This window comes from Mobula birostris, chromosome 9, assembly GCF_030028105.1.
Source record: "Mobula birostris isolate sMobBir1 chromosome 9, sMobBir1.hap1, whole genome shotgun sequence".
NCBI lineage: Eukaryota > Metazoa > Chordata > Chondrichthyes > Myliobatiformes > Myliobatidae > Mobula > Mobula birostris.
This window is the reverse complement of record NC_092378.1, coordinates 36,292,466-36,317,928: the sequence shown is the minus strand read 5'-3', so window position 1 is coordinate 36,317,928 and position 25,463 is coordinate 36,292,466. Positions and strand designations below refer to the sequence as shown.

Here is a 25,463-nt window from a genome sequence, read left to right as displayed (position 1 = left end):
AAGTTACCTCAAACAATCTAGTAGGAGGGGAGTCATCACTTCCCTGGCTATAGTTTGACTCATTATAGAGCCTAATGGCCGAGGGTAAAAATGACTTCATGTAGTGCTCTTTGGAGCAGCTGAATGGTCTTAGTCTATTACTAAATGTGCTCCTCTGTTCAGCCAAGATGGAATGCAGAGGATGAGAAACATTGTCCAGAATTGCCAGGATTTTCTGCAATGGAATGGATTGTGGTGAGAAAAGTTGGAGGGAGAAGCCATTGAGTGTTTTGGCATAGTTAACAGAGCACAGTACAGGCCTTTTGGCCCACAATGTTGTGCCAACCTTTCTAACATAAATCTAACCCTCTCTCCTACATAGAGCTCCATTTTGGGGAACTATGTAGGATGGATGTTCATCCATCTGATATTCATTTAAGAAACAGGTTTATCTCAAAATATTTAGGCCTTATGTACTTGTAACTTGGTAACCTTTCAAGAATGAGAAGTAATATTCCTAAGATAATGTAATGTGTTTACTTTCTTTATGTTGAATTGATGATGGGACAGCTATGTGAGAAGGATGTTATCGTTGTAGGAGCTTCTGAGTAATATGGATCCCATGTAATGTAAGTGGAGACTGTTTATTGGTGGCTGTGGCTATATTGTTAGAGTGAAGTGGTAGTATTGCATTATTAGAAACAGGTTATAACAGGGAAATGGAGCAGCATTTTCTGTTTGATTCTTTACGGTGATCTTCAGAATCAGATTTATTATCTTTGACTTATGTACATGATGTGAAATTTGTTATTTTGTGGCAGCAGCATGATGCAAAGACATAAAAATACTGTTAAGTTACCAAAATAAGCGGTGCAGAAAAAAATGGAATAATGAGGAAGTGTTCATGGACTGTTTGGAAATTTGATGATGGAGGTGAAGAAGCTGTTCTTGCATTGTTGAGTGTGGATCTTCACATTCCTGTACCTCCTCCACAATTACAGCAATGAGAAGAGGGCATGTCTCAGATGCCCACCTCTTGGGGCACTGCCTCTTGAAGAAGTCCTCAATGGTGGGGGTGGTTGTGCCCTTGATGGAGTTAGTTGAATCTCCAACATCTTGCAGCCACGTATACATTGAAGCTTCCAAACAACACCTGTGATGCAACCAGTCAGAATGTTCTCCATCATTCATCTATAGAAATTTGTAAGAGTCTTTCATGGCAAACAGTACTCCTTAAGCTCCTAACAAAGTTAGAGTGCCTTCTTAATGTGTTGGGGCCAAGATAGATCCTCCAAGATATTGAAACTGAGGAACTTGAAGCTGTTCACCTTTTCCACCACTGATCCCTCATTAGTTTCTTTGTGGACTAAGGTTTTGTTGTTCAGCTCAGTTTGCGGCTGTGCTTTATCATTTGAATGAAATTGTTTCTCTGTCAGTACCTTACATGCTAGCTCTGCTGAAACCCTTAACTGAAGCACGGTTAGATGATTAGATTGCTAGTTGGTTTACTAATGTCATACGTACTGAGATACTGTGAAAAGCTTTGTTTTTATACCCTCCAGACAGATCATACATTGGTACATTGAGGTTGTAAAAAAGAAAACAAATGCAGAATACAGAATATAGCATTATAGTTACAGAGAAGGTGCAGTTCAGGTAAACAAATAGAATGTAATGACTATGGCAAGGTAGACGCAGAGATCAATAGTTCATCTTTAGTGTATAAGAGGTCCATTCAAGGGTCTTGTAATAGCGGGATGAATACTGTGTTTGAGCCTGGAGCCTACTCAGGTTTTTATATCTTTGCTTGGGGTGGGGTGGTGTGGGGAGGAGAGACAATGACTGGCATGGGAGGGGTCCTGGAGCCCTTGATTATTTTTTAAATTTCCCATACCACAGTGAAAAGTGAGCATTAGAGGACTGGCAGTTCATTCTGAACACTCCCTGATTTTCCTTGGCATTGGAGAACAGACCAGCAATTATCTAAGAGCCACTTCGGACTTCCAGTTAGTGAGTGTGAACCATGTCCAACTTTGGATCCATTACTTCTGGAAGGATATCAAGGCCTCAGAGAAGGTGAAGAACTATTCAATAGGAGAACACCAAACATGAGGGGATTTAGTGATTTAAAAAAAAAGTTGAGAATATTGAGAGGAGATCCAAAATAATGACTTAATGTTGAACGGCCGTTCAATTGTTAGAGATAAACTCTGAAATGAATCCTCAGCAAGAAGCTGCAGATTCAAACTCAGCACCAAAACAATTGAGGGATAGAAGGACATAATAAAATGCAGGGGAAAAGCATTCACACAATTGTATCTATGCCAGCCGAAAAACAGTTTCTGTTTCCCTTCTCAGCCCTGGTGTATCAAACACAGCACAGGAACAGGCCTTTTGTCCCATCATGTCTGTGCTTAACACAATGTCAGTCCAAACTAATTTCATGTGCCTGCACATTGCTTATATTTCTCCATTCCCTGTTCATATGTATGTGTAAGTTCCTCTCAAACATTCTTATCATATATGTTTCACCCACTTCCCTGTCAGCAAGTTCCAGGCACCTACCACTCTACACTACAAAACTTGCTTCATAAATCTCCTTCAAACTTACTCCTCTCACCTTAAAGCCACACCCTCTAGTATTTGATAAGACTCCATGGAGTCATAAGCTCAAAAACATCCCGGGCCAGTTGTGATTATCTTAAGAATTGATAGGGCTGGTTCTATTTGCCTTCATTAATTATCTAAAAATAACAAAAGAGGGATAGTCGATCTTTGATAATGTTTGTTTATTTGAGGCTGTGAATACCCCTGAGGCTTTGCCAGTAGTGGGTGCTGTGTCTGCAGTGCATCGGGAGCACAGATTTATCAGCAGTTAGTCACTGAAATAGACACATTGCTAGTGCAGACCTTGCTGTAGAGGATTGGGTAGGAGACATGAGAATAACACCAGAGTTCTCTAACCGTGCTTCTGGCAGCCACTTGCTGTCCTTGTAATCACTGCTGGGAAATACTAGACCGTCCATTAACCTGCTTTGATTCGCCAACATAATTGTAAATGTTCTTTGTTGCATGTTTCCCACCTTCTCATTGCCAAATAGGGACCTCTTCTTTGGTATCTTTTACTATCTGTCTTCAGAATGTTTTATTCTTTCTCTCTGTAAAAATACCAGATGGCTGTTGTACTGTAAAGAAATAATCCTGGTGGAGGCAGTTGAGACTGTAGGTGCTGGGATCTGGAGCATAAAAAGTACTGGAGAAACTCAGACTCTGTAGAGGGATCTGGGCAGTCGATGTTTTGGGTCGTCTAGACTATCATATCTAAATAGTTATAAATCATGTGATCTTCATATGTAACTGCAAAAGTTTAATTTTGATCAAGTATTGCATACATCTCCAAAGGTGGCTTTGCTGAGCTTTTGTTTTTGGAACATTTTTACATCTCAGTCAGTGAGGATTGGTAGCAACAGTTCTTCCTTGCTGACCATCAACACAAGTGCTCCTCAAAGCCCTCTGCTCTACTCTGTATGCACATGCGACTGTGTGACTAAGTGCAGGTCCAATGTAATCTTCAAACTCACTGATAATGCTACCGTCGTTGGATGAATCACACGTGGCAATGAGTCAGCTGACTGGAGTGAGATATGTCACCTGGTTGAGTGGTGCCTCTCGCTCACCATCAGCAAGACTAAAGAGCTGATTGTTGACATCAGGAAGGAGGAGGAGGGAAAACATGCACCAGTCTACAATGGAGAAATCAGCATTGGAGAGAGTCAGCAGCTTGAAATGCCTGGCTGCTAACATATCCGATGACCTGTTCTGGGTCCAGCACATTGATGCAATCATAAGGAAAGTGCACTGACATCTTTCCTTTCTTAAGAGATTCTAAAGTTTGGCTTATCAACAATAAACTCCACTTTGACTTTTAACTTTGGTATTCTCTTAAACTCCAGACCTGTAGCTTGTACGTGGATTGAAGTGCTTGGGGAGATTTCCAATTGTCTCTTCAGTTTCACAATCTCTAAGGGTGCCATCATTAGTGGGTTTTCCAGTAGATAGCTTTGGAAAAACATAAACTTGCATGCAGCTTCAGGCAGAAGGCTGAGAAGTTGATCCATCTTGGCTTCCTTAGTATTCCAAATGCTGTCTTATCAAAGTAAATTTATTATAGAAGTAAGTATATCATATACAACCTTGAGATTCATCTTCTTGCAGGCAGCTACAAAATAAGGAAATGGCATAGAATCCACACAACAAACACCAACAAGCACCCAGTGTGCAAAAAAACCAACAAATTGTGCAAATAATAAAAAAGCAAACAAATAACACACAGAACATGAACTGCAGAGTCCCCGGAAGTGAGTCCACAGCCACGGAGACAGTTCAGTGCTGAGGCAAGTCAAGTCAAGTCAAGTCGCTTTTTATTGTCTTTTCGACCATAAATTGCTGGTACAGTACACAGTAAAAATGAAACAACGTTCCTCCAAGACCATGGTGCTACATGAAACAATACAAAACTACACTAGACTAAGTGAGACAACACAAGGCTACACTAGATTATGTAAGACAACACAAAAGCTACACTAGACTACAGACCTACACAGGACTACATAAAGTGCACAAAACAGTGCAGGGCAGTACAATAAATAATAAGACAATAGGCACAATAGAGGACAAATTACAATGTAATAATAAATGATGTAGATGTCAGTCTAGTCTCTGGGTATTAAGGAGTCTGCTGGCTTGGGGGAAGAAACTGTTGCACAGTCTGGTCATGAGAGCCCGACTGCTTCAGTACCTTTTGCCCGATGGCAGGAGAGAGAAGAGTTTGTATGAGGGGTGCATGGGGCCCTTCACAATACTGTTAGCTTTGCAGATGCAGCGTGTAGTGTAAATGTCTGTAATGGCGGGAAGAGAGACCCCGATGATCTTCTGAGCTGACCTCATTATCCACTGCAGGGTCTTCTGATCCGAGACGGTGCAATTCCAGAACCAGGCAGTGATGCAGCTGCTCAGGATGCTCTCGATACAATCTCTGTAGAATGTGGTGAGGATGAGGGGTGGGAGATGGACTTTTCTCAGTCTTTGCAGAAAGTAAGAGACGTGGCTGTGCTTTCTTGCCTATGGAGCTGGTGTTGAGGGACCAGGTGAGATTCTCCACCAGGTGAACACCAAGAGCACCCAGGAGCCCGACGGCTGCAGGCCACAGCTGTGGAGTCAGTGCAGCACTGAGGTGAGGGAAGCCAGGGGCCCAACGGCCGCAGGACAACAGCTACTCCCGAACCTGGCAGTGTGGGCCCAAGACTCCTGCACCAGCCACCCGACATTAGCACTGAGAAGAAAGGGAGACAGGTCAAACCCAGGCAGACAGGATGGGCACAAGTGGAGGATCTTGGCTGACACGGAGGAGTGAGCTGGGAACAGTTCATCCTCCGCCCTCGGTCTTGACACCTCAATCTTTTTAATCAGGGCCTTATGTAATTGCAAAGATATTGATGATAAAGGCCAACACACCACTTTCTCCCTAATTGCTTTCTGTACCTTGACATTAATTTTCAATGAGTCACATATCAAGTCTTCCTGAACACTAACACTTCAATCTCACCATTTAAAAGCTACTCTGCCTTTCTACTTTTATTCTACCAGAGTCAGCAGCACTGCCAGCCGTGCTGGGGGATGGGAGGGTGGGAAGCAGTTGTCCTGGTGCTGGTTGAGGGAACTAGGCAGAATAATAGTTCAGCACAGTCTAGATGGGCTGAAGGGCGTGTTTCTATTCTTTCGTACTCTATGCTCCAGCTTCAGGCTGATACAATGGAGAAGAGTAAAGCTGGTGGCTAGGGAAGTTATCAGTAGTTCGAGACGATAAGAGTCTCCCTCCTGTGTTTTGACTGGGTGCCATGGTAGTGTAGAAGTTAGCCCGATACTATTACAGCTCTGAGCATTGGAGTTTGGAGTTCAGTTCCAAAACTGTTCTCCCCATGAATGCGTGGGCTTCCTCCGGGTACTCTGGTTTCCTCCCACGTTCCAAAGACATACTGGTTAGCAAGTTAGTGGGTCATTGTAAACTGTCCTGTGATCAGGTTAGGGTTAAATTGGCAGGTTGCTGGGTGGTGTGGCTCATTGGACTTTAGGACCTGTTCTGCTCTGCATCTCTAACTATTCCTTCCAGCTCACTTGTGGGCAATCTGTGTTAACGATTCCAGACAGCCATCAAATAAACTGGAAGTGTTCTGGTCGAAAGTAATGTGTTAAAATGGAATGTGCTGAAGGAGGTTCATTACCACTTCTTGAGAGTTATGTCATGATTTGAGCTGGAATGAATAAACTTGTAAGTTGGCAAATTCAGTTATTCTTCTAAACCCTGCATTACACTGGGAAGTGATTCTGTCTCATGATCGCTGTTGGATGAGGATGACAGGGCTGTGTTGTAGTGGATAACACTTTCACTCATGAACCAGAAGAATATGGTTGAAAGTACCTCCACACCAGCAGCGGTAATTAAACATGTATGTTGTCACTGCATTCAGGATGCTCAGGATGTGCTTCCTAAGAACATCAGAGAACAAGACTGCAAAGATAATGAGTGGTCTACCAAGGGTCTGTGTGCAGATCGTAAGAGGCCCATCTGAAACTCTGTGTTGCAGTATGTGTGATGTGGCCAGCCCTTTGGTACTGAGGATTTCCCCAGTTCCCTGGTTGATATTTCCCCAAACAATGTCACTACACCGTATTAACATACTGGTGTTTGTGGGAGCTTGCCATATGTAATGTTTCCTACAGTAATATTCAAGATCACTTAAATGACTCTGATGCACTTTAGAGTGAGTTATTGAAAGGTGCCTTTGTGTGTGGGCATATTGTAAATGTATTTATATAATGTGCAAGCTGGAGAAGGAGGAGTGACATCAGATTGTAGCAAGTAAGAGCCAACCAAACTAAGCTTACACATCGAAATGCGCTTTCATATCATTCCTAGGAGCTGTATCTAAGGTGACAGCTTTCAGATCTGGTTGTTGGTGTCCCATGTTATATGGCATTCCATTGCTGTTTGTACATAGTTTGTATGTCCTCCCCATGACTGTGTGGGTTTCCTCTGGGTACTCTGCTTTCCTCCCACATGGGGGTTAATTGGTCACATGGGCATAATTGGGTGGTGCAGGCTGATTGGGCTGGAAGGGCCTGAAACTGAGCTGTAATGTGGATAACGATCATAATCCTCGACAAAGCCCAACCATAGCAAATTAATGGAGTTTGGCTAAATTTATTGGCACAAAATTGATAACCTATTAATAACAACATAAAATTGATAATCTTTGTTCTTCCAGAGGTGGATATTAATGTCAATCCTTATCACAGGAATTTAAAATGGGAGGAAGAGAAGATGGCGGCGCGATGCAGCGCGTGCAGCCACTCCAGTGGTGATATCTGTTATTTGTCAAGTAGGGGACCGTGCATAATTCTGATTTGATGGAGACAGACATGAGAGTACAGAGGAACATCTGGAGAAACTTCTGAAATGCCCGCTTCACTGCCGACTGTGTGGTCTGGAATCTCCAGAGGAGAAGGCCCTGAATCCTCGGCTTTGCTTGTTTCGGCAGCCGGGGCAAGGTCGAAGGCGCTCGGCAGAGGATGGCGCTCGGGAGGCTGTATCGGAGGGGCTGGTCGGAAGCTCGAAGTTTTCAGACGGATGGACTCAGTGTTGGCTGTCGTCGGGTGCTTCCAAAGCATCGGCAGTTGCCAGTGCCTGGAGGTTTATGGCAGGGAGTTTCTCCCTTTTGCCACCTGCTATCGGGGACTCGGGAGTTGATCAACTCGGGACTTTGAGACTTTTTTGTTACCGTGCCCATGGTCTGTTCTTTATCAAATTATGGTATTGCTTTGCACTGCTGTAACTATATGTTATAATTATGTGGTTTTGTTAGTGTTAGTCTTTGGTTTGTCCTGTTTTTTTTGTGATATCACTCTGGAGGAACATTGTATCATTTCTTAATGCATGCATGCATTTCTAAATGACAATAAACGAGGACTGAGTTTTCTCATAATCTAAAAGAGTTTTCTTCTCTGTATAAAAGCAGGAGAACACCATATGTCCACAAGGCCTGAAGGATGTTTCTGTGCCTGTTATATAGGTACCTCTTCAATCACTTCCGTCTGACTAAAAATGGAAGAAATGAGACTACACTTAGGTTATCATCCTGCCTCTTTTAATGCTGGTGAACTACAGTTCAACTGTTAAGTTTCAATTCATTCTTCTTAATCAATACAACTTTGTGGAATAATATAAAATAATGGGCAAACTTTGCTTTCCTACCACCATGAGTCACTTTATCTGGCTTAAACTGAATAATAACCCATCTAGCGAGTCCATCTCCAATTTTCCCTGTTTCAAAGTCATTAACTGTCCTTATGATGTTCCTGCAATAAAGCTTTAGCCCAGTTTTAAACATCTTCACATACTATGGAGATGAAAGAGTGTGTGGTGAGATGTTTCATCATATGCTTAGAAAATCTAATGAATACCTTATTTTTTATTCTCTAAGGAGGATTTTCACCAGAGCTGTTCAATAAAGATTGTGCACCAGCTGACGTACAAAGACTCATTTTAACTACATTGATTAATGTTAGGTGAAAACCAGTTAGCACGCAGTGGAAGTAAATATATCTTACATATTATAACCCATCATTAATTAACAATCAAAAAGTTATCACTCATATTCACACTGTCTTCTTTATCTGACCATCTTGACATCAAATTCATAAAAAGCTGAAAGTTTCCTGCACTGCATTTGCAATTAGTGGTGTTATATGTATGTAGTCGAACTGTGAGTTTTTAGTTTATTGAAGTTAGTTACATCCTAATTCCCATTTTGCCCTGTAACAGATGTATCATACCTATATATGGACCTCTAAACTTTTATTTGAGAGCTTTTTTTCCCCTTTTTAATTTGCTAATACACTGTACCTTAAAATAACAAATATTTCCTGCAGGTTAAGGTCAAAATGTTGTCGGGAAATAATTAAATCCTGATCTCGCACCCAGATTACCAATCAGTTAGTAAATTGAAAACAAACCAGCAGTGAAACAGTATCAAAGCAATAAATAGCAGGAGAATCGAAAGGGCTGCAGTAAAAGCTGGTGTTCCGCTGGGCGATTTCATTGGTGAAATGGGGCCTATTGTTGGAACTGATGACACGTGGCCTACAGTGCTGCAGGTGTGTTTGATTGGTGGTGCTGACCCTGCAGTTGCCATTTGATTAGCTCCACTGGGACTGGAAAGAGAGATGCAACAGAAGGGCAGACCAGGGGGTTGCAAAGGAAACAATCCCTTGAAAGAGGGAGAGGAATATGTGTCTGTTGCCGGATTCTTCCTGGAAGAGGCTGGTGGATGGAAGGTAAGAATCTGGGGAACTCTGCCTTGCTCTGGCCAGTGATTGTGACTTGATTAATGGTAATGGAACTGCAGCTGAAAGTTGATTGGGTGGCATTTGGTACTTGATCAGTGATACTGGGAACACACCTCGTCTTTGATCAGCTTGCTGCTGGAATTTGATAAATGTCACTGGGACTGCTTGGCCTTTGCTATTTGATCCTGTGGGTTGAATGTGGTGTTTGATTGATCCGGCTTACTTTGGTTGGTGATGTTGTGCAAGAGCCACAGGTTGTTCAGACTTCAATCCACGGAATGTGAGTGGCTTTGACCAAAGCGGTAAGATCCCTGTTTCACTGCAGTTTCTGCTGATGGGGCATCACAAACAACAAAACTCTCTCTTTGGGAATATTGAAACAAAAGGTAATATGTATAGAGGCCCATATTGTCAGCACACTTTTATTCAGAAGAAAGCTGTACGTAACTCTTTCAATAGGATCTAGATTTTCCACTGACTACTTGCTCATCACTTTTGGTTTGTGCACTCTTGCACTTTAGTCTCTTGTTTTCACAGCAGTCTTTATTCTATTCTATCTTATCAGCTGAGTGTACTTACAAATATCCATTGGTAGTTAATTGGATTTGTTTTTTACGTAAGCATATTTTTTTATTGCGCAGCTAATTGATGAAATCAATCCCCTGGTCTTAGTGTACCGATGACACAATATTTCTTCAGACTTCTAGCTAAACAGCCACGGTAACTTTAGAGATCCCAGGGCTGTAGTTACAATGACATATATCTGTGTTACATAGAACACTTCATAGTACACATTCATTAACAACAAAGAGCAGTAAAAAATATATCTTAGGATGGTTGTTAGTATGCACACTTGTTCATTTCAAATGAGTGAGGATGTGGCAGCATTTGTCAGCAAAACGATAGTCTTGTCTTCAGCGGGTGAGGGTCAAACCTTCTAAAGAGTAAATTTTTATTTCTTACTACTTCATTTAGAATACCTGGAGCTGAAATCGCCAGTACCCATGCACTGATATCTCGCAGCAATGGCTACAGATGCTTGCGATGTTTGATGCAGCACCAACTGATCTGACAATGATGGCTGCAGTTTGGGCTTTAGTCAAGCACAGTCATGTGAAATTTGAATTAAGTTACTGGAATTTGTAGAAGTTAGCTCCTGAAAATCCTTGAACTTGAACAGTGAAGTTTCATTGTGTGCATATTTCAATTAATCACAGATTGTCCAGTGGATCTTGGTCACTTTAGAACCACATTGGATTTACTTTGTGTAGTGGTAATCTTTGTGATGTGGCTTCCTTCTTCCAAGGATTTGCACTATAAATATACAAGAATACAGAAACAAAATGCTGGAGGAACTCGGTGAGGCAGTCAACATCTGTGGAGGGAAATGGACAGAGGATATTTTGGGCCAAGATCATTGGTGCTATAATTTTAGTTTTGTTTAAGGAAGAGACTAATGCAACACACGCTTACTCTCTTATAGAAAACCTATAGTACAATACAGGCCCTTCGGCCCACAAAGCTGTGCCGAACATGTCCTTACCTTGGAACTACCTAGGGTTACCCATAGCCTTCTAATTTTCTAAGCTCCATGTACCTATCCAGGAGTCTCTTATAAAATCCTATCGTTTCTGCCTCTACCACCCCATTCCACGAACTCACCACTCACTGTATAAACAATTTACCCCTGACATCTCCTCTGTACCTACTTCCAAGCACCTTAAAACTACTGTATGCCCTCTCGTGCTAGCCATTTCAGCCCTGGGAAGAAGCCTCTGACTATCCACATGATCAATGACTCTCATCATCTTATGCACCTCTATCAGGTCACCTCTCATCCTCCGCCGCTCCAAGGAGAAAAGGCCGTGTTCACTCAACCTATTCTCATAAGGCATTCTCATAAGAGATTTTGGATCTCCCCCTCCCCCTCCAACTTTCAAATCCCTTACTCACTCTTCCTTCAGTTAGTCCTGACGAAGGGTCTCGGCCTGAAACGTCGACTGCACCTCTTCCTACAGATGCTGCCTGGCCTGCTGCGTTCACCAGCAACTTTGATGTGTGTTGCTTGAATTTCCAGCATCTGCAGAATTCCTGTTGTTTGCTCATAAGGCATGCTTCCTAATCCAGGCAACATCCTTGTTCTGAAATTTAACTCTTGTATCTCAGTGCTGCCTTTTACTGTGGTGCTGATTCATTGTAAGAAATGAGGCAGGAGTATCGATACCATTATAATGACTCATGTACTGGAAAATGGGATTAGTATAGATGGCTACATGATGGGCAGGCCAGACATGGTGGGATGAAGGGCCTTTTTCAATGGTGATTATCTCAATAATTAGCAAGTGCTACCTCTTTGTCTGTGGCGCAGTAAACGATGGCAGAGGGAGTGACATGCACCACAGATGATGCGGAGGCTTTTCTCTTCGCGCCACGCTTGTCGGCAAGCGTTCCATTCACGTTTCTTGGGTAGAGCTCTGCTCATACTTCTCTGCAGAGTTTAGAAGTCCTAAACCCTTTGCTCGGGTGCTGTTGGGGAAAATGAAATCGTAGTTTGTTTAAAGGCTTGGCTGCCTGTCATTTTATTCAGGATGATTGAGCTAGAGACTGAAAATGGAGAAGATGTTGAATTACAAAGGGGTTTGTTTCTGTGCTGGAGATGGAATCTGCAGTGGAGGTAGTGGGATTTTAGGACAGATGGATGTGCCTGGACAGAAGTTTCCGTAGCATTGGTGTTAACGTAGCAGACAAACATCTTACCTGTGTTATTATTTGGTAAAATGATGTGCATGTCAATCAGCTACAGAATGCTCCTTGAAATTCTGGCTGCCCAATAAAATATTGTAGAATGTGCTTTCTTTGGACCATGTTGATGCATCACATTCTGATCATACAGCAGTATAGGTTGTGGTCTGGAAGCGTGAAGCCAAATTAAAACTAAACAACAGAAGGGTGGATCCTGCAGAGGACAGAGAATGGGACAGGATTTAGTATGGAAATTACATGTATCGTGTACAATTCCTTAGGGAAATTGAACTGCATTGCACATTCTGCATCTCATTAAAATGCCCTTATTTCACAGTATTGTGAAATGTATTGTGAAATATGCTGTAATAAGACCATCAGACCATAAGACATAGGAGCAAAATTCGGCCATTTGGCCCATTGACTCTGCTCTGAATCATCATGGTTGATTTGATTATCCCTCTCAATCCCATTCTCCTGCCTTCTGCCTGTAACCATTTGTGCCTGAATAATCAAGAACCTATCAACATCTGACATAAATATGGCCTCCACTCCTGTCTGTGGCAAAGAATTCCACAGATTCACTACCCTACTGGCTAAAGAAGTTCCTCCACATCTCTCTTCTAAATGGACGTCCCTCAATTCTGTGCTGTGTCCCCTTGTCCTGGACATACTCACTATAGGAAACATCCACCCTATCTATGCTCAATTTTTGATAGGTTTTAATGAGAATCTGCCCCCCACCCCCGCATTCTTCTAAATGCCGGCAAGTTTTTTTTCCTATGGTTTCTATATGTGCAGGTCAGTGGGACTATGCAGAAAATAGTTCGGCACAGCTAAGAAGGGCCAAAAGGCCTGTTTTTGTACTGTAGTTTTTCTGTGGTTTCTATGGTTTCTAAGTACAGTCCCAGAGCCATCAAACATTCCTTGTATGTTAACCCTTTCATTCCTGAACCTCCTTTGAACCTCTCCAATGCCAGCACACCTTTTCTTCGAAAAGGGGCCCAAAACTGCTCATAGTACTCCAAGTGTGGTCTAACCAATGCCTTATAAAGTTTCGGCCTTGCATCCTTGCTCTTATATTTTAGTTGTCATGAAATGAATGCTAACATTGCATTTGCCTTCCTTACCACTGACTCAACTGGCAAGTTAACCTTTAGGGAATCCTGTACAAGGACTCCCAAGTTGCTTTCCACTTATGATTTTTGAATTTTCTCCACATTTAGGAAATATCTACGCCTCTATTCCTTCTACCAAAGTGTATTAACATGCACCATATTCCATCAGCCGCTTCTTTGCCCTTCCACCCAATCTGTCCAAGTCCTCTGCAGACTCCTACTTCCTCAATGCTACCTGCCCATCAACCTGTCTTCGTATTGTCTGCAAACTTGGCCACAAAGCCATCAATTCCTCCATCCAAATGATTGATATGCAAAGTGAAAAGAAGCAGTCCCAACACCAATCCACGCAGAACATCACTCGTAGCCAGCAGCCTATCAGAAAAGTTCCGCTTTATTTTCCCACTCTTTGCCTCCTGCCAGTCAACCAATCTTTTATCCGTATTATAGTACCTTTGCTATAATACCCTGGACTCTTATCTTGTTAAGCAGCCTCATGTGTGGCACCTTTCCAAAGGCTGCCTGAAAATCCAAGATAAACACCATCCACTGATTCTCCTTTGTCTATCCTGTCTTTTATTTCCTCAAAGTATTCCAATAGATTTGTCAGGTGATATTTTACCTTAAGAAAACTATGTTGAGTTTGGCCTATTTCCTTCAGGTACTCATCCTTAATAATGGGCTCCAACATCTTCCCAATCACTGAAGTTTGGCTAACTGGTCTATAATTTCCTTTCTTCTGCCTCCCTCCCTTCTTAAAGAATGGAGTGAAATCTTCAATATTGCAGTCCTCCAGAAACATTCCAGAATCTAGAGATTCTTGGAAGATCATGATTAAACCCACCTCAATCTCTTCAGCTAGGTCTTGCAAAACCCTGGTGTGTAGTCCACCTGGTCCAGGTGACTTACCTGCCTTCAGACCTTTCAGCTTCCCAAGCACCTTCTCCTTAGTAATCACACTACACTTCTGGTGCCCAACACTCATGTTTCTGGCATTCTGCTCGGGTCTTCCACAGTGAAGACTGATGCAAAATACTTATTTCTTTGCCCCCATTACTAGCTCTCCAGTGTTATTTTTCAGTGGTCTGATATCCATACTCTAGCCTCTCTTTTACTTGTTGTATATCTAAAAGAAACTTTTTGTATCCTCTTTTATATTATTGGCTAGCTTACCTCCATATTATATTTTTTCTCTTTTTATGGCTTTTTTAGTTTCCGTCTTCTGGTTTTTAAAAGCTTCGCGCTGAGTTTTTGTATATTATATGCCCTCTCTTTTCTTTTTATGCGGTCTTTGACTTCCATTGTCAGACATGGCTGCCTCATTTTCCCTTTAGAATACTTCTTCATCTTTGGGATGTACCTATCCTGTGCCATCTGAGTTGCCCCCAGAAACTCCAGCCTTTCCCATTCTGCTGTTATTCCTGCTCGATTCCCCTTTCAAACAACTTTGGCCAACTTCTGTCTCTGATACTGATGAATGCTGATACTCCTGACTTTGCAGAAAGCGGGGTGAAATCTATCACATTATGACCTCTTCCCCCTAAGGGTTCATTTACCTTCAACTCCTGATCAAATCTGGTTCATTCACAATACCGAATCCAGACTTGCCTTTCCTCTAGTGGGCTCATACACAAGCTGCTCTACAAAACCATTCTACAAATTCCCTCTCTTGGGATCCAGCACCAGCTTGATTTTCCCAATCTACCTGCATATTGATACCCTCCATGACTATCGTAATACTGACCTTTTTATTTGACTTTTCTAACTCCAGCTGAAATTTGTATCCTTGCTACTATTCAGAGGCCTGTATATAACTCTCACAGTTTTTTTACTCTTGCAGTTTCTTAACTCTACCCACAAGTATTCTACACCTTCTGATACTATGTCACCTCTTTCCAAGGATTTGATTTTACTTTTTACCAGCAGAGCCACCCCACCCCTCTGCCTACCTGCCTGTGTATCCTTGGATATTAACCTACCAACTATAATCCCCCTTCATCCATGACTCAGTGATGCCCACGACATTGTACTTGTCAATCTCTCACTGCGCTACAGGATCACCTACCTTATTCCGTATTCTGCATGCAGTCAAATATAACACCTTCCGTCATCTGTTCACCACCCTTTGTGATTTTGCCCCCATGTTACACTTCACCTCATCCACTGACTGTAATTTTGTCCTTTCATCCGCCTGTCCTTCCTCACTGTCTCACTACAGACTACATCCGATTCTATACCAACTGCCACATCCTGAGCCCTATCTCTCCCGTTCCCAACCCCTTGCTGAATTAGTGTAGTCCCTTCCCAACAGCTCTAACAATCCTGTCTGCAAGGATATTGGTCCCCCTCGGATTCAAGTGCAACCCATCCCTTTTGTACAAGTCATACCTTCCCCAGATGAAAAAAACATTGATTTAGGAATCTGAAATCCTGCCCCCTGTGCAAATTGCTCTGCCAAATCATCTGATTCTTACCCTCAATGGTGCTTTGCACAGGCAACAATCCAGAGGTTTCCACCCTGGAGGTCCTGCTTTTCAGCTTTCTACATAACTCCCTGTATTCTCTCTTCAGGGCCTCATCCCTGTTTCTACCTATGTTGTTGGTACCAATACGTACCACGACTTCTGGCTGTTCACACCCCCCCCCCCTTTAGAACGCTCTGGACCCGATCAAAGACACTCTTGACCCTGGCACTTGTGAGACCAAAATACAAATTGGGTTTCTTTTTCATGTCCACTCAATCCCCTGTTTGCTCCTCTTAACTATGGAATCCCCTATCACTACTGCACTTCCCTTTTCCCTCCTTCCCTCCTGAGCCACAGAGCCAGACTCTGCGCCAGAGACTCATTCGCAGCAGCTTCCCCCGGTGGGTCGATCCCCATCCTAGCGGTATACTTATTATTGGTGATATTGTTAACCTTTCGTCGCCATGAACTTTTCTCTCCCTGATGATTGTTGGAAAGCTTTATGATTTTAGTTTCATGTTTACTCTACTTGATCTATTCTACTCTATTGAAAATCACCTGAGTATCTCCACATCTATCACCGTCATTCATTTCTTTTGTCCTTCCACCATTTTTCCCGTTTTTCTGTTCAATCCATGTTGCAGTCAGCAGGTAGAGAAATAGAAATATATTTCTAGAAAAGCTAGACATAGGCCTGTTTTTTCATTGACATAGACCGAAAGTGACAAAGTTGTTTGTATTGTCCAGGACGATTTTTCATCTAATGGTATTTCAGTGACGGAACTTGAGCTCCCAACTGATACATTTTGTGTCAGTCTCTGTGTAGTGATTAAACCGAGGATCGCTTAGACATATTCCTACTGTTCATTAAACGTTGCCTTTGTTTGAGTTGCCTTGTGAAGATAATAAAAACAAAAGGTTGTATGGTCTTACCTTAATGGTCATAAGGATTGGTACTAAAGTTTTGTTGGTGACATTCTGTCTGTCAAAGTAGACGATTTGTAAATGTTTGAGGGAATGAGAAAATTGAACACAGATATAAGGTTATTTATTTGGACCAGGAATAAGAGAAACATTCTTTCTGTTTGGTTTATAAATGCTGTTACGTACCCCGTAACTGGGTTGCCAAACCAGCAGAAATAGATCACTCAGTTGGAGTCTGGATTACTAGAACTAAGAAAGTTTTATTAAAGAAACAAGCAACACAGTACTCTAATCAAAAGGATAGTAAATGCAACAGTTCAGCAATGATAAACACACATGTACACAGAATTAGGATAACAGGATCAATCAAGCTCTATCGTCGTCTAGGGGTAAATGACCAGTTTCAAAGTGACGCAAAGTTCAGTTCAATTTAGTTCAGTTCAGTTCACAGTAATCACTGCCATGGGAGATGGACAGTGGGGGGAAGGAGAGAGAGAGCAAAACGAATGAATATTCGAACGGCTTCCACACAGACCTTCGATATTCTTCGCAGTCAGGTTTCGGGCAAGCTCTTTGTGATGTCTTCTGAGGTCACCGACCGTGACCCCTCTGTTTCCAGATACGATCATTTCTCTGTGGTGAACCTGGCACCCAGGCAAGGGCGGACACACACCAGGTTCCTGCTGATCGTGCCTTTCCACCCTGTGCGTCTATGGCTTGGTCCCGCGACCAGCCCATTCCAAAACTTCCCACCGACTTGTGGGAGACGCACCGCTTCCAGGGTCTCGTTACCTCGGGGTGTCGTGTGTGTCTTGCCTTAGCGAACCTGTCCCTTTTTATCCCCCTGCTGGAGTATCGCCTGTCCATCACTTCAAACAGTTCAGGGTTCAAAGGGGGAGCCGACCTTGACAGCTCTCCTTCCGTTAAACTCTCCCGTCCCTTCATTAACATCTCCAAATGCTGCTCCATTGTTTTCCTTATCTCTCTTTCTCCTGAGGACAGGTGGCAGACCAACTGCTGATCCCACTGGTGCCAGCACAGGACAGCTAACATCTTAATCTATGTGTATTCTCGTCACAATGCCTAAATGGAGCTTGTGATGGAAGCTGACACGTAGCAGTGGACAAGGTAGGTCATTAACGTAAAGGGATATATGATCAGTAAAGTTCTGTGGAATTTGGACTGGTGCCGCTTTTGGAGCAGAAACATTTTTTGTTGGCTTCTGTTTCCATTCTGTGATTTCCATGTAATTTGCCTTCATTTAACCTTGACTATATGGATAATAGGACGATTTTTGGGAAATGGTAATCATGTACTGTGCCATCCGTTTAGTTGACAGAGTACTGTAATGGGATTCCAACATGACTAAATATCGAATAACAAACGTGATTATCATCTATCAGGCATGTACACAAACAGTATTGGAAAGAAATACTCAATTCATGGGTTTAATATTCCATGTCATGTGACTCTGATATTTTATTATTCATATGGAAATTTTCCAAGAAAAATTACTTCCACAACCAAAAACTGGTGAGATGAGATGAGAATAATTTAATGCATCTTTTTATTCCTTAACTTTCTTTGGAACATACTAAATACTTCTACTGAAAATTATCACTTTGAAAGAAATGAATTTCTGTCTATAAAAAAAATCATTAAATATCTTGCATGATTTCATGTTAGATTCTTCTTAATTCAGATTATTCACATAATGCTTACTCATTACTCCCAATTGTATACTCCAAAATAAACAAAATATACTCCAATATAAACAAAATATTACAGGTAATTGGATTTATCAGAATTGGTGAGTGAGCCCCATTTTCTATCTGGCTGTTATTTAATTGCAATCTTTTGCAGGACAATGCTGTTACTACAGCCCCCAAACAGGAAAACACAAGGGTAGTGCATCTGAAGCACAGCACGAGCCTCCTCTCCGTTACATGTGCTACCAGCTCCTACTCCACCTAGACACAATATTAGCACATTTGGAAGATAAAAATAGGGAAGTTCTATACTGGGAAACAAAATCCCATATAAAATAACACCTGCCATATTTCCAATGTTCCACAAATTGCCTAGCACTCCACATTTCCCCAACATTCTACACTCCTTGTGTCCCCAACACCTGCTGGAAACCCCAATACTCCCCATATCCCCAGTGGTCTATAAAACACCACACTCTTTATATCCTCACACTATTTGAAATGTCAACATTCTTATTTTGCCCAACATTCAACAAAGGCCCCACGCATTAGGTATTTCCCAACATTTTGCAAATCTCGTGGCACTGCTCACATTCCTCTGCAGTCTCTGTATCACAAATATCCTGTTTATCTCCCAACATTCCGGAAAACCCCATCTCCAGGTACCTGCCAACCCATGATACTTCCCCTAACGATTCCTGCATTCTGATCATGCCCCCAATTCCTTACACCCAGTATTATCCCCCAACTCTCCTTGTATTCCCTGACTCACTAGCACTCCTGACATCTGTGAATATATAAAACAATGCAAAATTTAATGTGCAGGACTAGAGTTATACTGTGTTTAACACAATGAATGAATACGATTGACTTGACTCTGCGCGCTCATTATCCAACCAGGCTGTGTATTTCTAAACTGAAATGGTTGCCAATGCAATCTAAGTCACTACTGGGCCAGTCAACGGCTTACTGAGTGTGGGCTCCAATTATAGAGGATTATTCTTTTACTAGATTCTTGAAATTCCAGTGCAAGTTCAAAATTTTTGTGTTGTATTTGCAATCACTTTGCTGGTTTTATTTCATTCTGGTGTCTCGCAGCCATTTGACAAAAGCAGCAGCTTCAGCAGAATCTCACAGAGCAAGCACGTAATAGATTCCTCACAGTTTATGTGTAGGAATGGATGGATCTGGTCCAGTCTGTACTGGGTTTGCTGAGTCAGAGAGAAGATGGACCAGAACAGTGTACCCTTAGCACCACTCATTGCTGAGATCACACCCATTGTTTACATGAAAATGAAGAGTTTACATAATGTATAACTTGACTGGGGTTAGCATATTGTGATTTGGCTTGTAAATCAGCAAAATGCCTCACATTCCACATTAAAACAATCATCCTTTTTAGTGATCTAGATCATAATCATTCTTGATGTGCGAATATTCCTTGTGTGACTTTCTGAAAATCAGTCTAATTTTTCCAGTGTGAGAGGCATACTGATAAATGATGCTTTGGAAGAGGGAATCTAGTCTTTCAGCATGTTGCACCCTTTGTCCTTCAGAAGGTTAATTGAATTTTCCAGATGCCTCATAAAACATGGATTATTTTTTAAAAAGGACACGCTGGGCTTGAAATCTTGTCGATAAAATACGATGTCTGTGCCTAAAGGCTGCAGTGTGTTTAACCCTGCTCTCCCAGCAATGTCTACTTCACAGCAAATATTCAGTGGCTGCACACACGTACTGTCTGTCTCCCAGGCTCCATTATATAAGCAGTCAAGAGTGACCGGCAGCTCAGCCTTCTGATGAGTTAGTTGCAGAGAGCTCAAGGAAAAGCATTGAATGAATATGTTTACGATCTTTCTCATTCTTCCAGCTACTATTATGCCACTATTCTCCTTCCTTCATTCAAGGTCTTTGAATATGCTGTCATCTCCCTGCTTCATACTTTCCCCTTCTGCTCATCCCTTTCCCATGCTGTTGGCAGGATCAAAACAAGCCTAAGAATGCACTGGGCAAGGTCACCAGCAATCACTGTTCCCTCTAAGCTGTGTGGGCGCGTGGCGGCGCAGTAACTAAAATGCTGCCATGCACATAGCCTTTGTTGTCGTGCAGCTGGAATTTTCTATTGTAGAATGTTTTATTAAAGTGGCGCACAGTTTTCAGGCCGTGCAAAAATTTCCTGCTCAGTCTGCCCGGTGGTGTAAGAATAAATACATTGGAGGGAATATTTTCAGCAACGTCCTCATTGATTGTGACCTCAGAACCTCAACCTCTGTGAGCATTTCTCTGATGTTTGATGTGGTAATCAGTGCCAATCCTTCCTCCATCTCTTCTTGGTCTATATGAGAACGGCTCCACACTGCCGATGATCCTGCTCCAATGAAGTGCCCAACTCCTGGTTGGCCACCTGGAGTTCTTAACCGTCCACTGTTGAGCCATTGTTATCCTGTATGCTTATGCTGTCTCTCTAGAACATCTGGTGATGGGACCAACACCAACACGCACCCCTTACCTCAACCCACTGGCTCAAACTCTATTCTTCTTGTCCCACGATCAGTTTTCTGCCCTGAATTCCCTTGAGAATTTCCATATTCTAAATCTGCCCTGTTGACTTGATGCAATTTTGTTGCTTCGTATTAGTGTGGGATTTGCACAAACTACCCCCATCTTTGCTCAACTGTGCTACAAATTTTGCAGCACAGAAGAGTTTCAATCCTGCTGTATCTCCATTATGAATATGTAATTGTTACAACAGAAGTATATAATGTTTAGTCCAATTGTTGAGTATCAGCCACAAGAGTCTGTTCCTAGATAATCAATTTTGTGCTGGAGCTGAGGAAATAATAGATTTGAGTTCCTACCTCTCCCCTAAGTACAGAACCACTGATGTAATGGTCCACGTTGCCAAAATTAAATGGGAACATTTGGAAGGGGGCAGCTTTTTTGTAGGATCTATTGAGGCAAGATTGTGACCTGCTCTAAAATTACCCCATTGTAATCCAATCTGACTCACAGTGAGGGGCCAGAGACTCTTGGAAATTCATGGCCAACATGATTAACGTAACACATAAAGTGAATGAGTGAATAATCAAAACTTCATCCACAAGATTAAAACACAAATCATCTATCTAAAGGCATCCATTTCAAGTTTCAATTTTTATTTTAGGATTCTAGGGCTTATGCTACACCTATTGTGAAGGTAGTTCCATGGATCGGTTGCAATGTGTAAGAAGAATGATCAATCAGAACTTGTCTTCACCCTGACATTCATTTTCATGAGTGGGAAATTTAACTTCACCATTTCTTAACTCTGTCTGTTTGTAAGATTTCCTGTTGGATTTTCTTTCCAAGTTGTGCAGCCCAAATTTATCAGTATTTTCCTCAAAATTCCGACCTCTGACCCTGGTAGTTGTGTGGCTTTTGACAATGCCTGGGTAGGTAATATTAAAGATGGCGCTGATGGTGCCCAGTTTACATCTCTCTCGTGAAGTGAAACCACAGGGTAGAGGTGGAAAGGCAGGTTCTTTTCATTAACGGTGAATGAAGAGAAGGAGGATGATAGAGATTTGATAGATTTCAATTCAGCGGAATTCTATAGGGCATTTGGACCGTTGGAAGGCATTTTAGAATTGTTTATACGAAGTATATAGTGGAAGAGAGAAACTTTTCTTTCAATTTCCAAAGGAACAATGCAATATTGTTTGTTGTTAACATCATATTAAATATGGAATACCATTCACCAAGTGGTAACCCTTCTTTTGGTTTACAGTAACCCTATATTTATGAAGTGGCCAGAAGAAAGAAGGATACTTCTGATGAATGTATCACCAAGCAAGACTATAAACAGGTTTCAATAGGATTTTGTTCCTGTGAACTGTTCATAATCCAAGCAGTTCATAAATTGAAAATGCAGTGACAAACCAAATTCTAACACAGCAGAAGATGCCTGCAGACCTGTAGCAGCCAACAATTCCTTCCCATTGATCTCCTGAACAGTTAACTCAAATATAAGGATCTTTGTACACTGGGGAAGGCCTTTTATAAGAAATCAAATTTGTGATGTTGTTAATTATAGTCAGCTGATGAAATCGCTCCTCTTGAAGTTAGTTAAATGAAGTAAGGCATTTATTTTTCCGTACCTTTGCTTTAAAATGTGAGATATGTTTGTGAATTTTTCAAAGCATGGTTTCAATGGTAATAGCTCAGGGGTACTCTTCATGCAAGTCTGTGAACGTCTTCACTGAATTTGGTAGGAGGTATTTCAAGCAGCAGCAGTACCAGTGATTGAGTGACTAGGCACCTCAAAGGGACTGGAGTACTTCTGGGGAAAGATGAGAAGACATCTGCTGAATAGGAATAAAGAAAACTGTTCAGTGAAAGAGTCACCATGGCAGGGCAGGGATAGACACTGTTAGCAGCCAGTATTTACATTCTCCAGAGCAGCACCAGGTCTTAGGAGGCACTGTATGGAGAAATTTCCCAAAAAATGGTGTTGATCACTTGAAAGAATTTCCTTCAGGCTTAATAGTTAAAAGAATGTATCTAGTCCATAGCTTTGTAATGTGATCTTATTTAAAACTTAGCCAGAAAACAGAAAAGAATTTAATTAATATTGTTGAATTAATAAGATTATTTCAAGGGAACAATTGATTCATTATTACTGAATGCAGCTTGGTACAGCTTGGAAGAGGAGGAGAAGATGGCGACGCGACGCAGCGCGCGTGGTCTCTCCGGTGATGAATATCTGTAACCTGTCAAGTAGGAGGCTGTGCACAATTCTGATTTGATGGAGGCAGACATGAGAGCACGGAGGAACATCTGGTGAAACTTCTGAAATGCCTGCTTCGCTGCTGCTGCTACTCTGTGATCCAAAATCTCCGGAGGGGAAGGCCCCGAGTCCTCGGCTTTGCTTGTTGCTTGGCGGCTGAGGCTGGGATCGATGTGCTCGGCAGAGATGGTGCTTGGTGCTCAGTGTCAGAGAGCTGGTCGGAGGCTCGAAGTTTTCGGACGGACTCAGAGTCGGACTGTGGTCAGGTGCTTCCAGGATGCTGCATTGGCAAGTTTGCGGTACTAGAAACTCATGGCAGGGAGAGTTTCTTCCTTCTACCGTCTGTGTGAGATGATGGGCTATCGGGACTTTGAGACTTTTTTTTTACCGTGCCCATGGTCTGCTCTTATCAAATTACAGTATTGCTTTGCACGGTTGTAACTATATGTTATAATTTTGTAGTTTTTGTCAGTTTTAGTCTTGGTCTGTCTTGTGTTTCTATGATATCATACCAGAGGAACATTGTGTCATTTTTTAATGCATGCATTTCTAAATGATAATAAACGAGGACTGAGTGTCCTCATAATCTAATTTAATCTACATGATCTTCACAGGCCTCTAATGAATGATTGTGAAATAAGCCTCCCTCTTTCTTTTTATTCTTCAGGAACATTTTTATACCTTTAGACTTAAGGCCCATTTTAACCATCTACAATGCTATCTTAATTTACCAGTGAAAGAAAAGAAAAAACTTGTTTTTATGAGGTCCTCTTCACATATCATCTTTTGTGCTCTCCAGCCAACCCAGTTCAGTAGCAGCTCAATTTTCAAATCTTTGTTATCTTCAGGACCTTTGGTCCTCCCTACCCACGTAAACTTCTCCCTTCTCATGAGAGTCCTGAAAACCATTTGGTAGCTGCTTCAGTTGTTGATTCAAAGTTCAAGACTTTCCTCCCTCAACCTTTCTTTTGTTTTATCTTGCCTCAATCAGAATGCTTCTTAAAGCCTATCTCTTAATTGTTGCCCTAATATTTGGCTTGGTATCAATGCTTTGTTTGAGAATTCCACATTTTGCTTTCTTCCTTCTCCATCCTTAATTGGAGGCTGACTTTGGGCACTATCAGGACACAAGAAGCAGGAGCACGAGGGAGCCATTTGCCACTTGTACCAGCTCAATAGGATCATGTTTGCTCTTTTACCTCAGGGAACTACCCATATGAATACTAGAAATCTATTGGTCTCTGTCTTGATGATTATCAGAAATTGTGCCTTGACAAGCTTCATGGGAGAGAATTCTGGGTGAAGAAATTCCCATCTCATTTATCTCCTGAATGTCTGACCTCTTATTTTGCAACTGTGAGTGAATACTGGCACTGTTGTGTAAGTTCACACCCACCACTGGAGCCCAGTCTGGGCCACTGTCACAGAGATCAGCCCATGTTAGAGCAGCAACCCTACACTTGTTGAACCTCAGATAGAACAATTCCAGCAGGAAAGCACTTGGCTGACAGTATTTCCCAACAATGTTTGACACAGTGTTTTGTGCATGATCATTTAATATCTGGTTTAATAATCTCCGTGTAACTTCTCTGGTTTTGCAACTTCTGTTCACCGTAGCTAATCGAGTAACTCGAATGCTTCCATTGGTGAATAGAAGGAAAAAAGTCTAATGTCAAGTTTATTGTTGTGTGTACAAGTACATCTGTGCATAGGTGCAATGAAAATCATCACAGACTCTTCATTAAATTTGTTTTCAAATAAGAAATATAAATTATGTGTAAACTGTACACTTTTTTTACAAGAAGGAGCACAATTAGAACAAAAAAAGTTCATTTTAGTGCAAAGTGATCAAAATGGTCATGGTGCTGATTAGGGTTTTGTTGGTTGGTTCAAGAACTAAATAATTGAAGGGAAGCCGCTATTCTTGAACCTGTTGGTGTAGGGCTTCAGGCTTTTGTATCTTCTGTTTGGTAAGACATGTCTCCATTGTGCTGAGTCTGGTCCACGGCTGATACTTATTCCCTGCGCCATTTCTGAGGCAGCATCTGCCTTCCAAGATTCTGCAGCACCAGTCACACTCCGGGCCCCTCTGTCACAGTGATCCCAGAAGGTGGAGTGAACCGTCAGCTGTAAGCAAGCTGCATGTGGCAGAACTTGAGACTCAGTCTCTGAAATGCCCTGTGGGCCTTTGACAATATGCTGTGGTCAAGGACTTCTGAAGTAGTTCAAATGAATTTAAAGAAGTTTTGAAAAATTTAAAAGATATATTTAATCTAAACTTCTTAAGGTACTAGATATTAATAAAACACAAAGATGTAGTAAAATATATAAAAATGAATAAATCACACAACTGCAA

At 41.8% G+C, this 25,463-nt stretch overlaps 1 protein-coding gene across 7 annotated transcripts in view; it reads left to right on the top strand.

The window, feature by feature from the left end:
- bicd1a (bicaudal D homolog 1a) overlaps nucleotides 1-25,463 on the top strand; it is a 424,408-nt gene that overhangs the window by 16,266 nt on the left and 382,679 nt on the right. The window contains exon 2 of one of the 7 annotated variants that reach the window (XM_072267816.1): nucleotides 7,423-7,924. The exons of 4 other annotated variants lie outside the window; for them this stretch is intronic. In XM_072267816.1, the coding sequence (XP_072123917.1) occupies nucleotides 7,423-7,494 (72 nt within the window). In that variant the 3' untranslated portion in view covers nucleotides 7,495-7,924. Of the gene's footprint in view, nucleotides 1-7,304; nucleotides 7,925-25,463 lie in introns of those variants that run through there. 2 more of the 7 variants (XM_072267817.1, XM_072267818.1) reach the window with 2 other exon arrangements.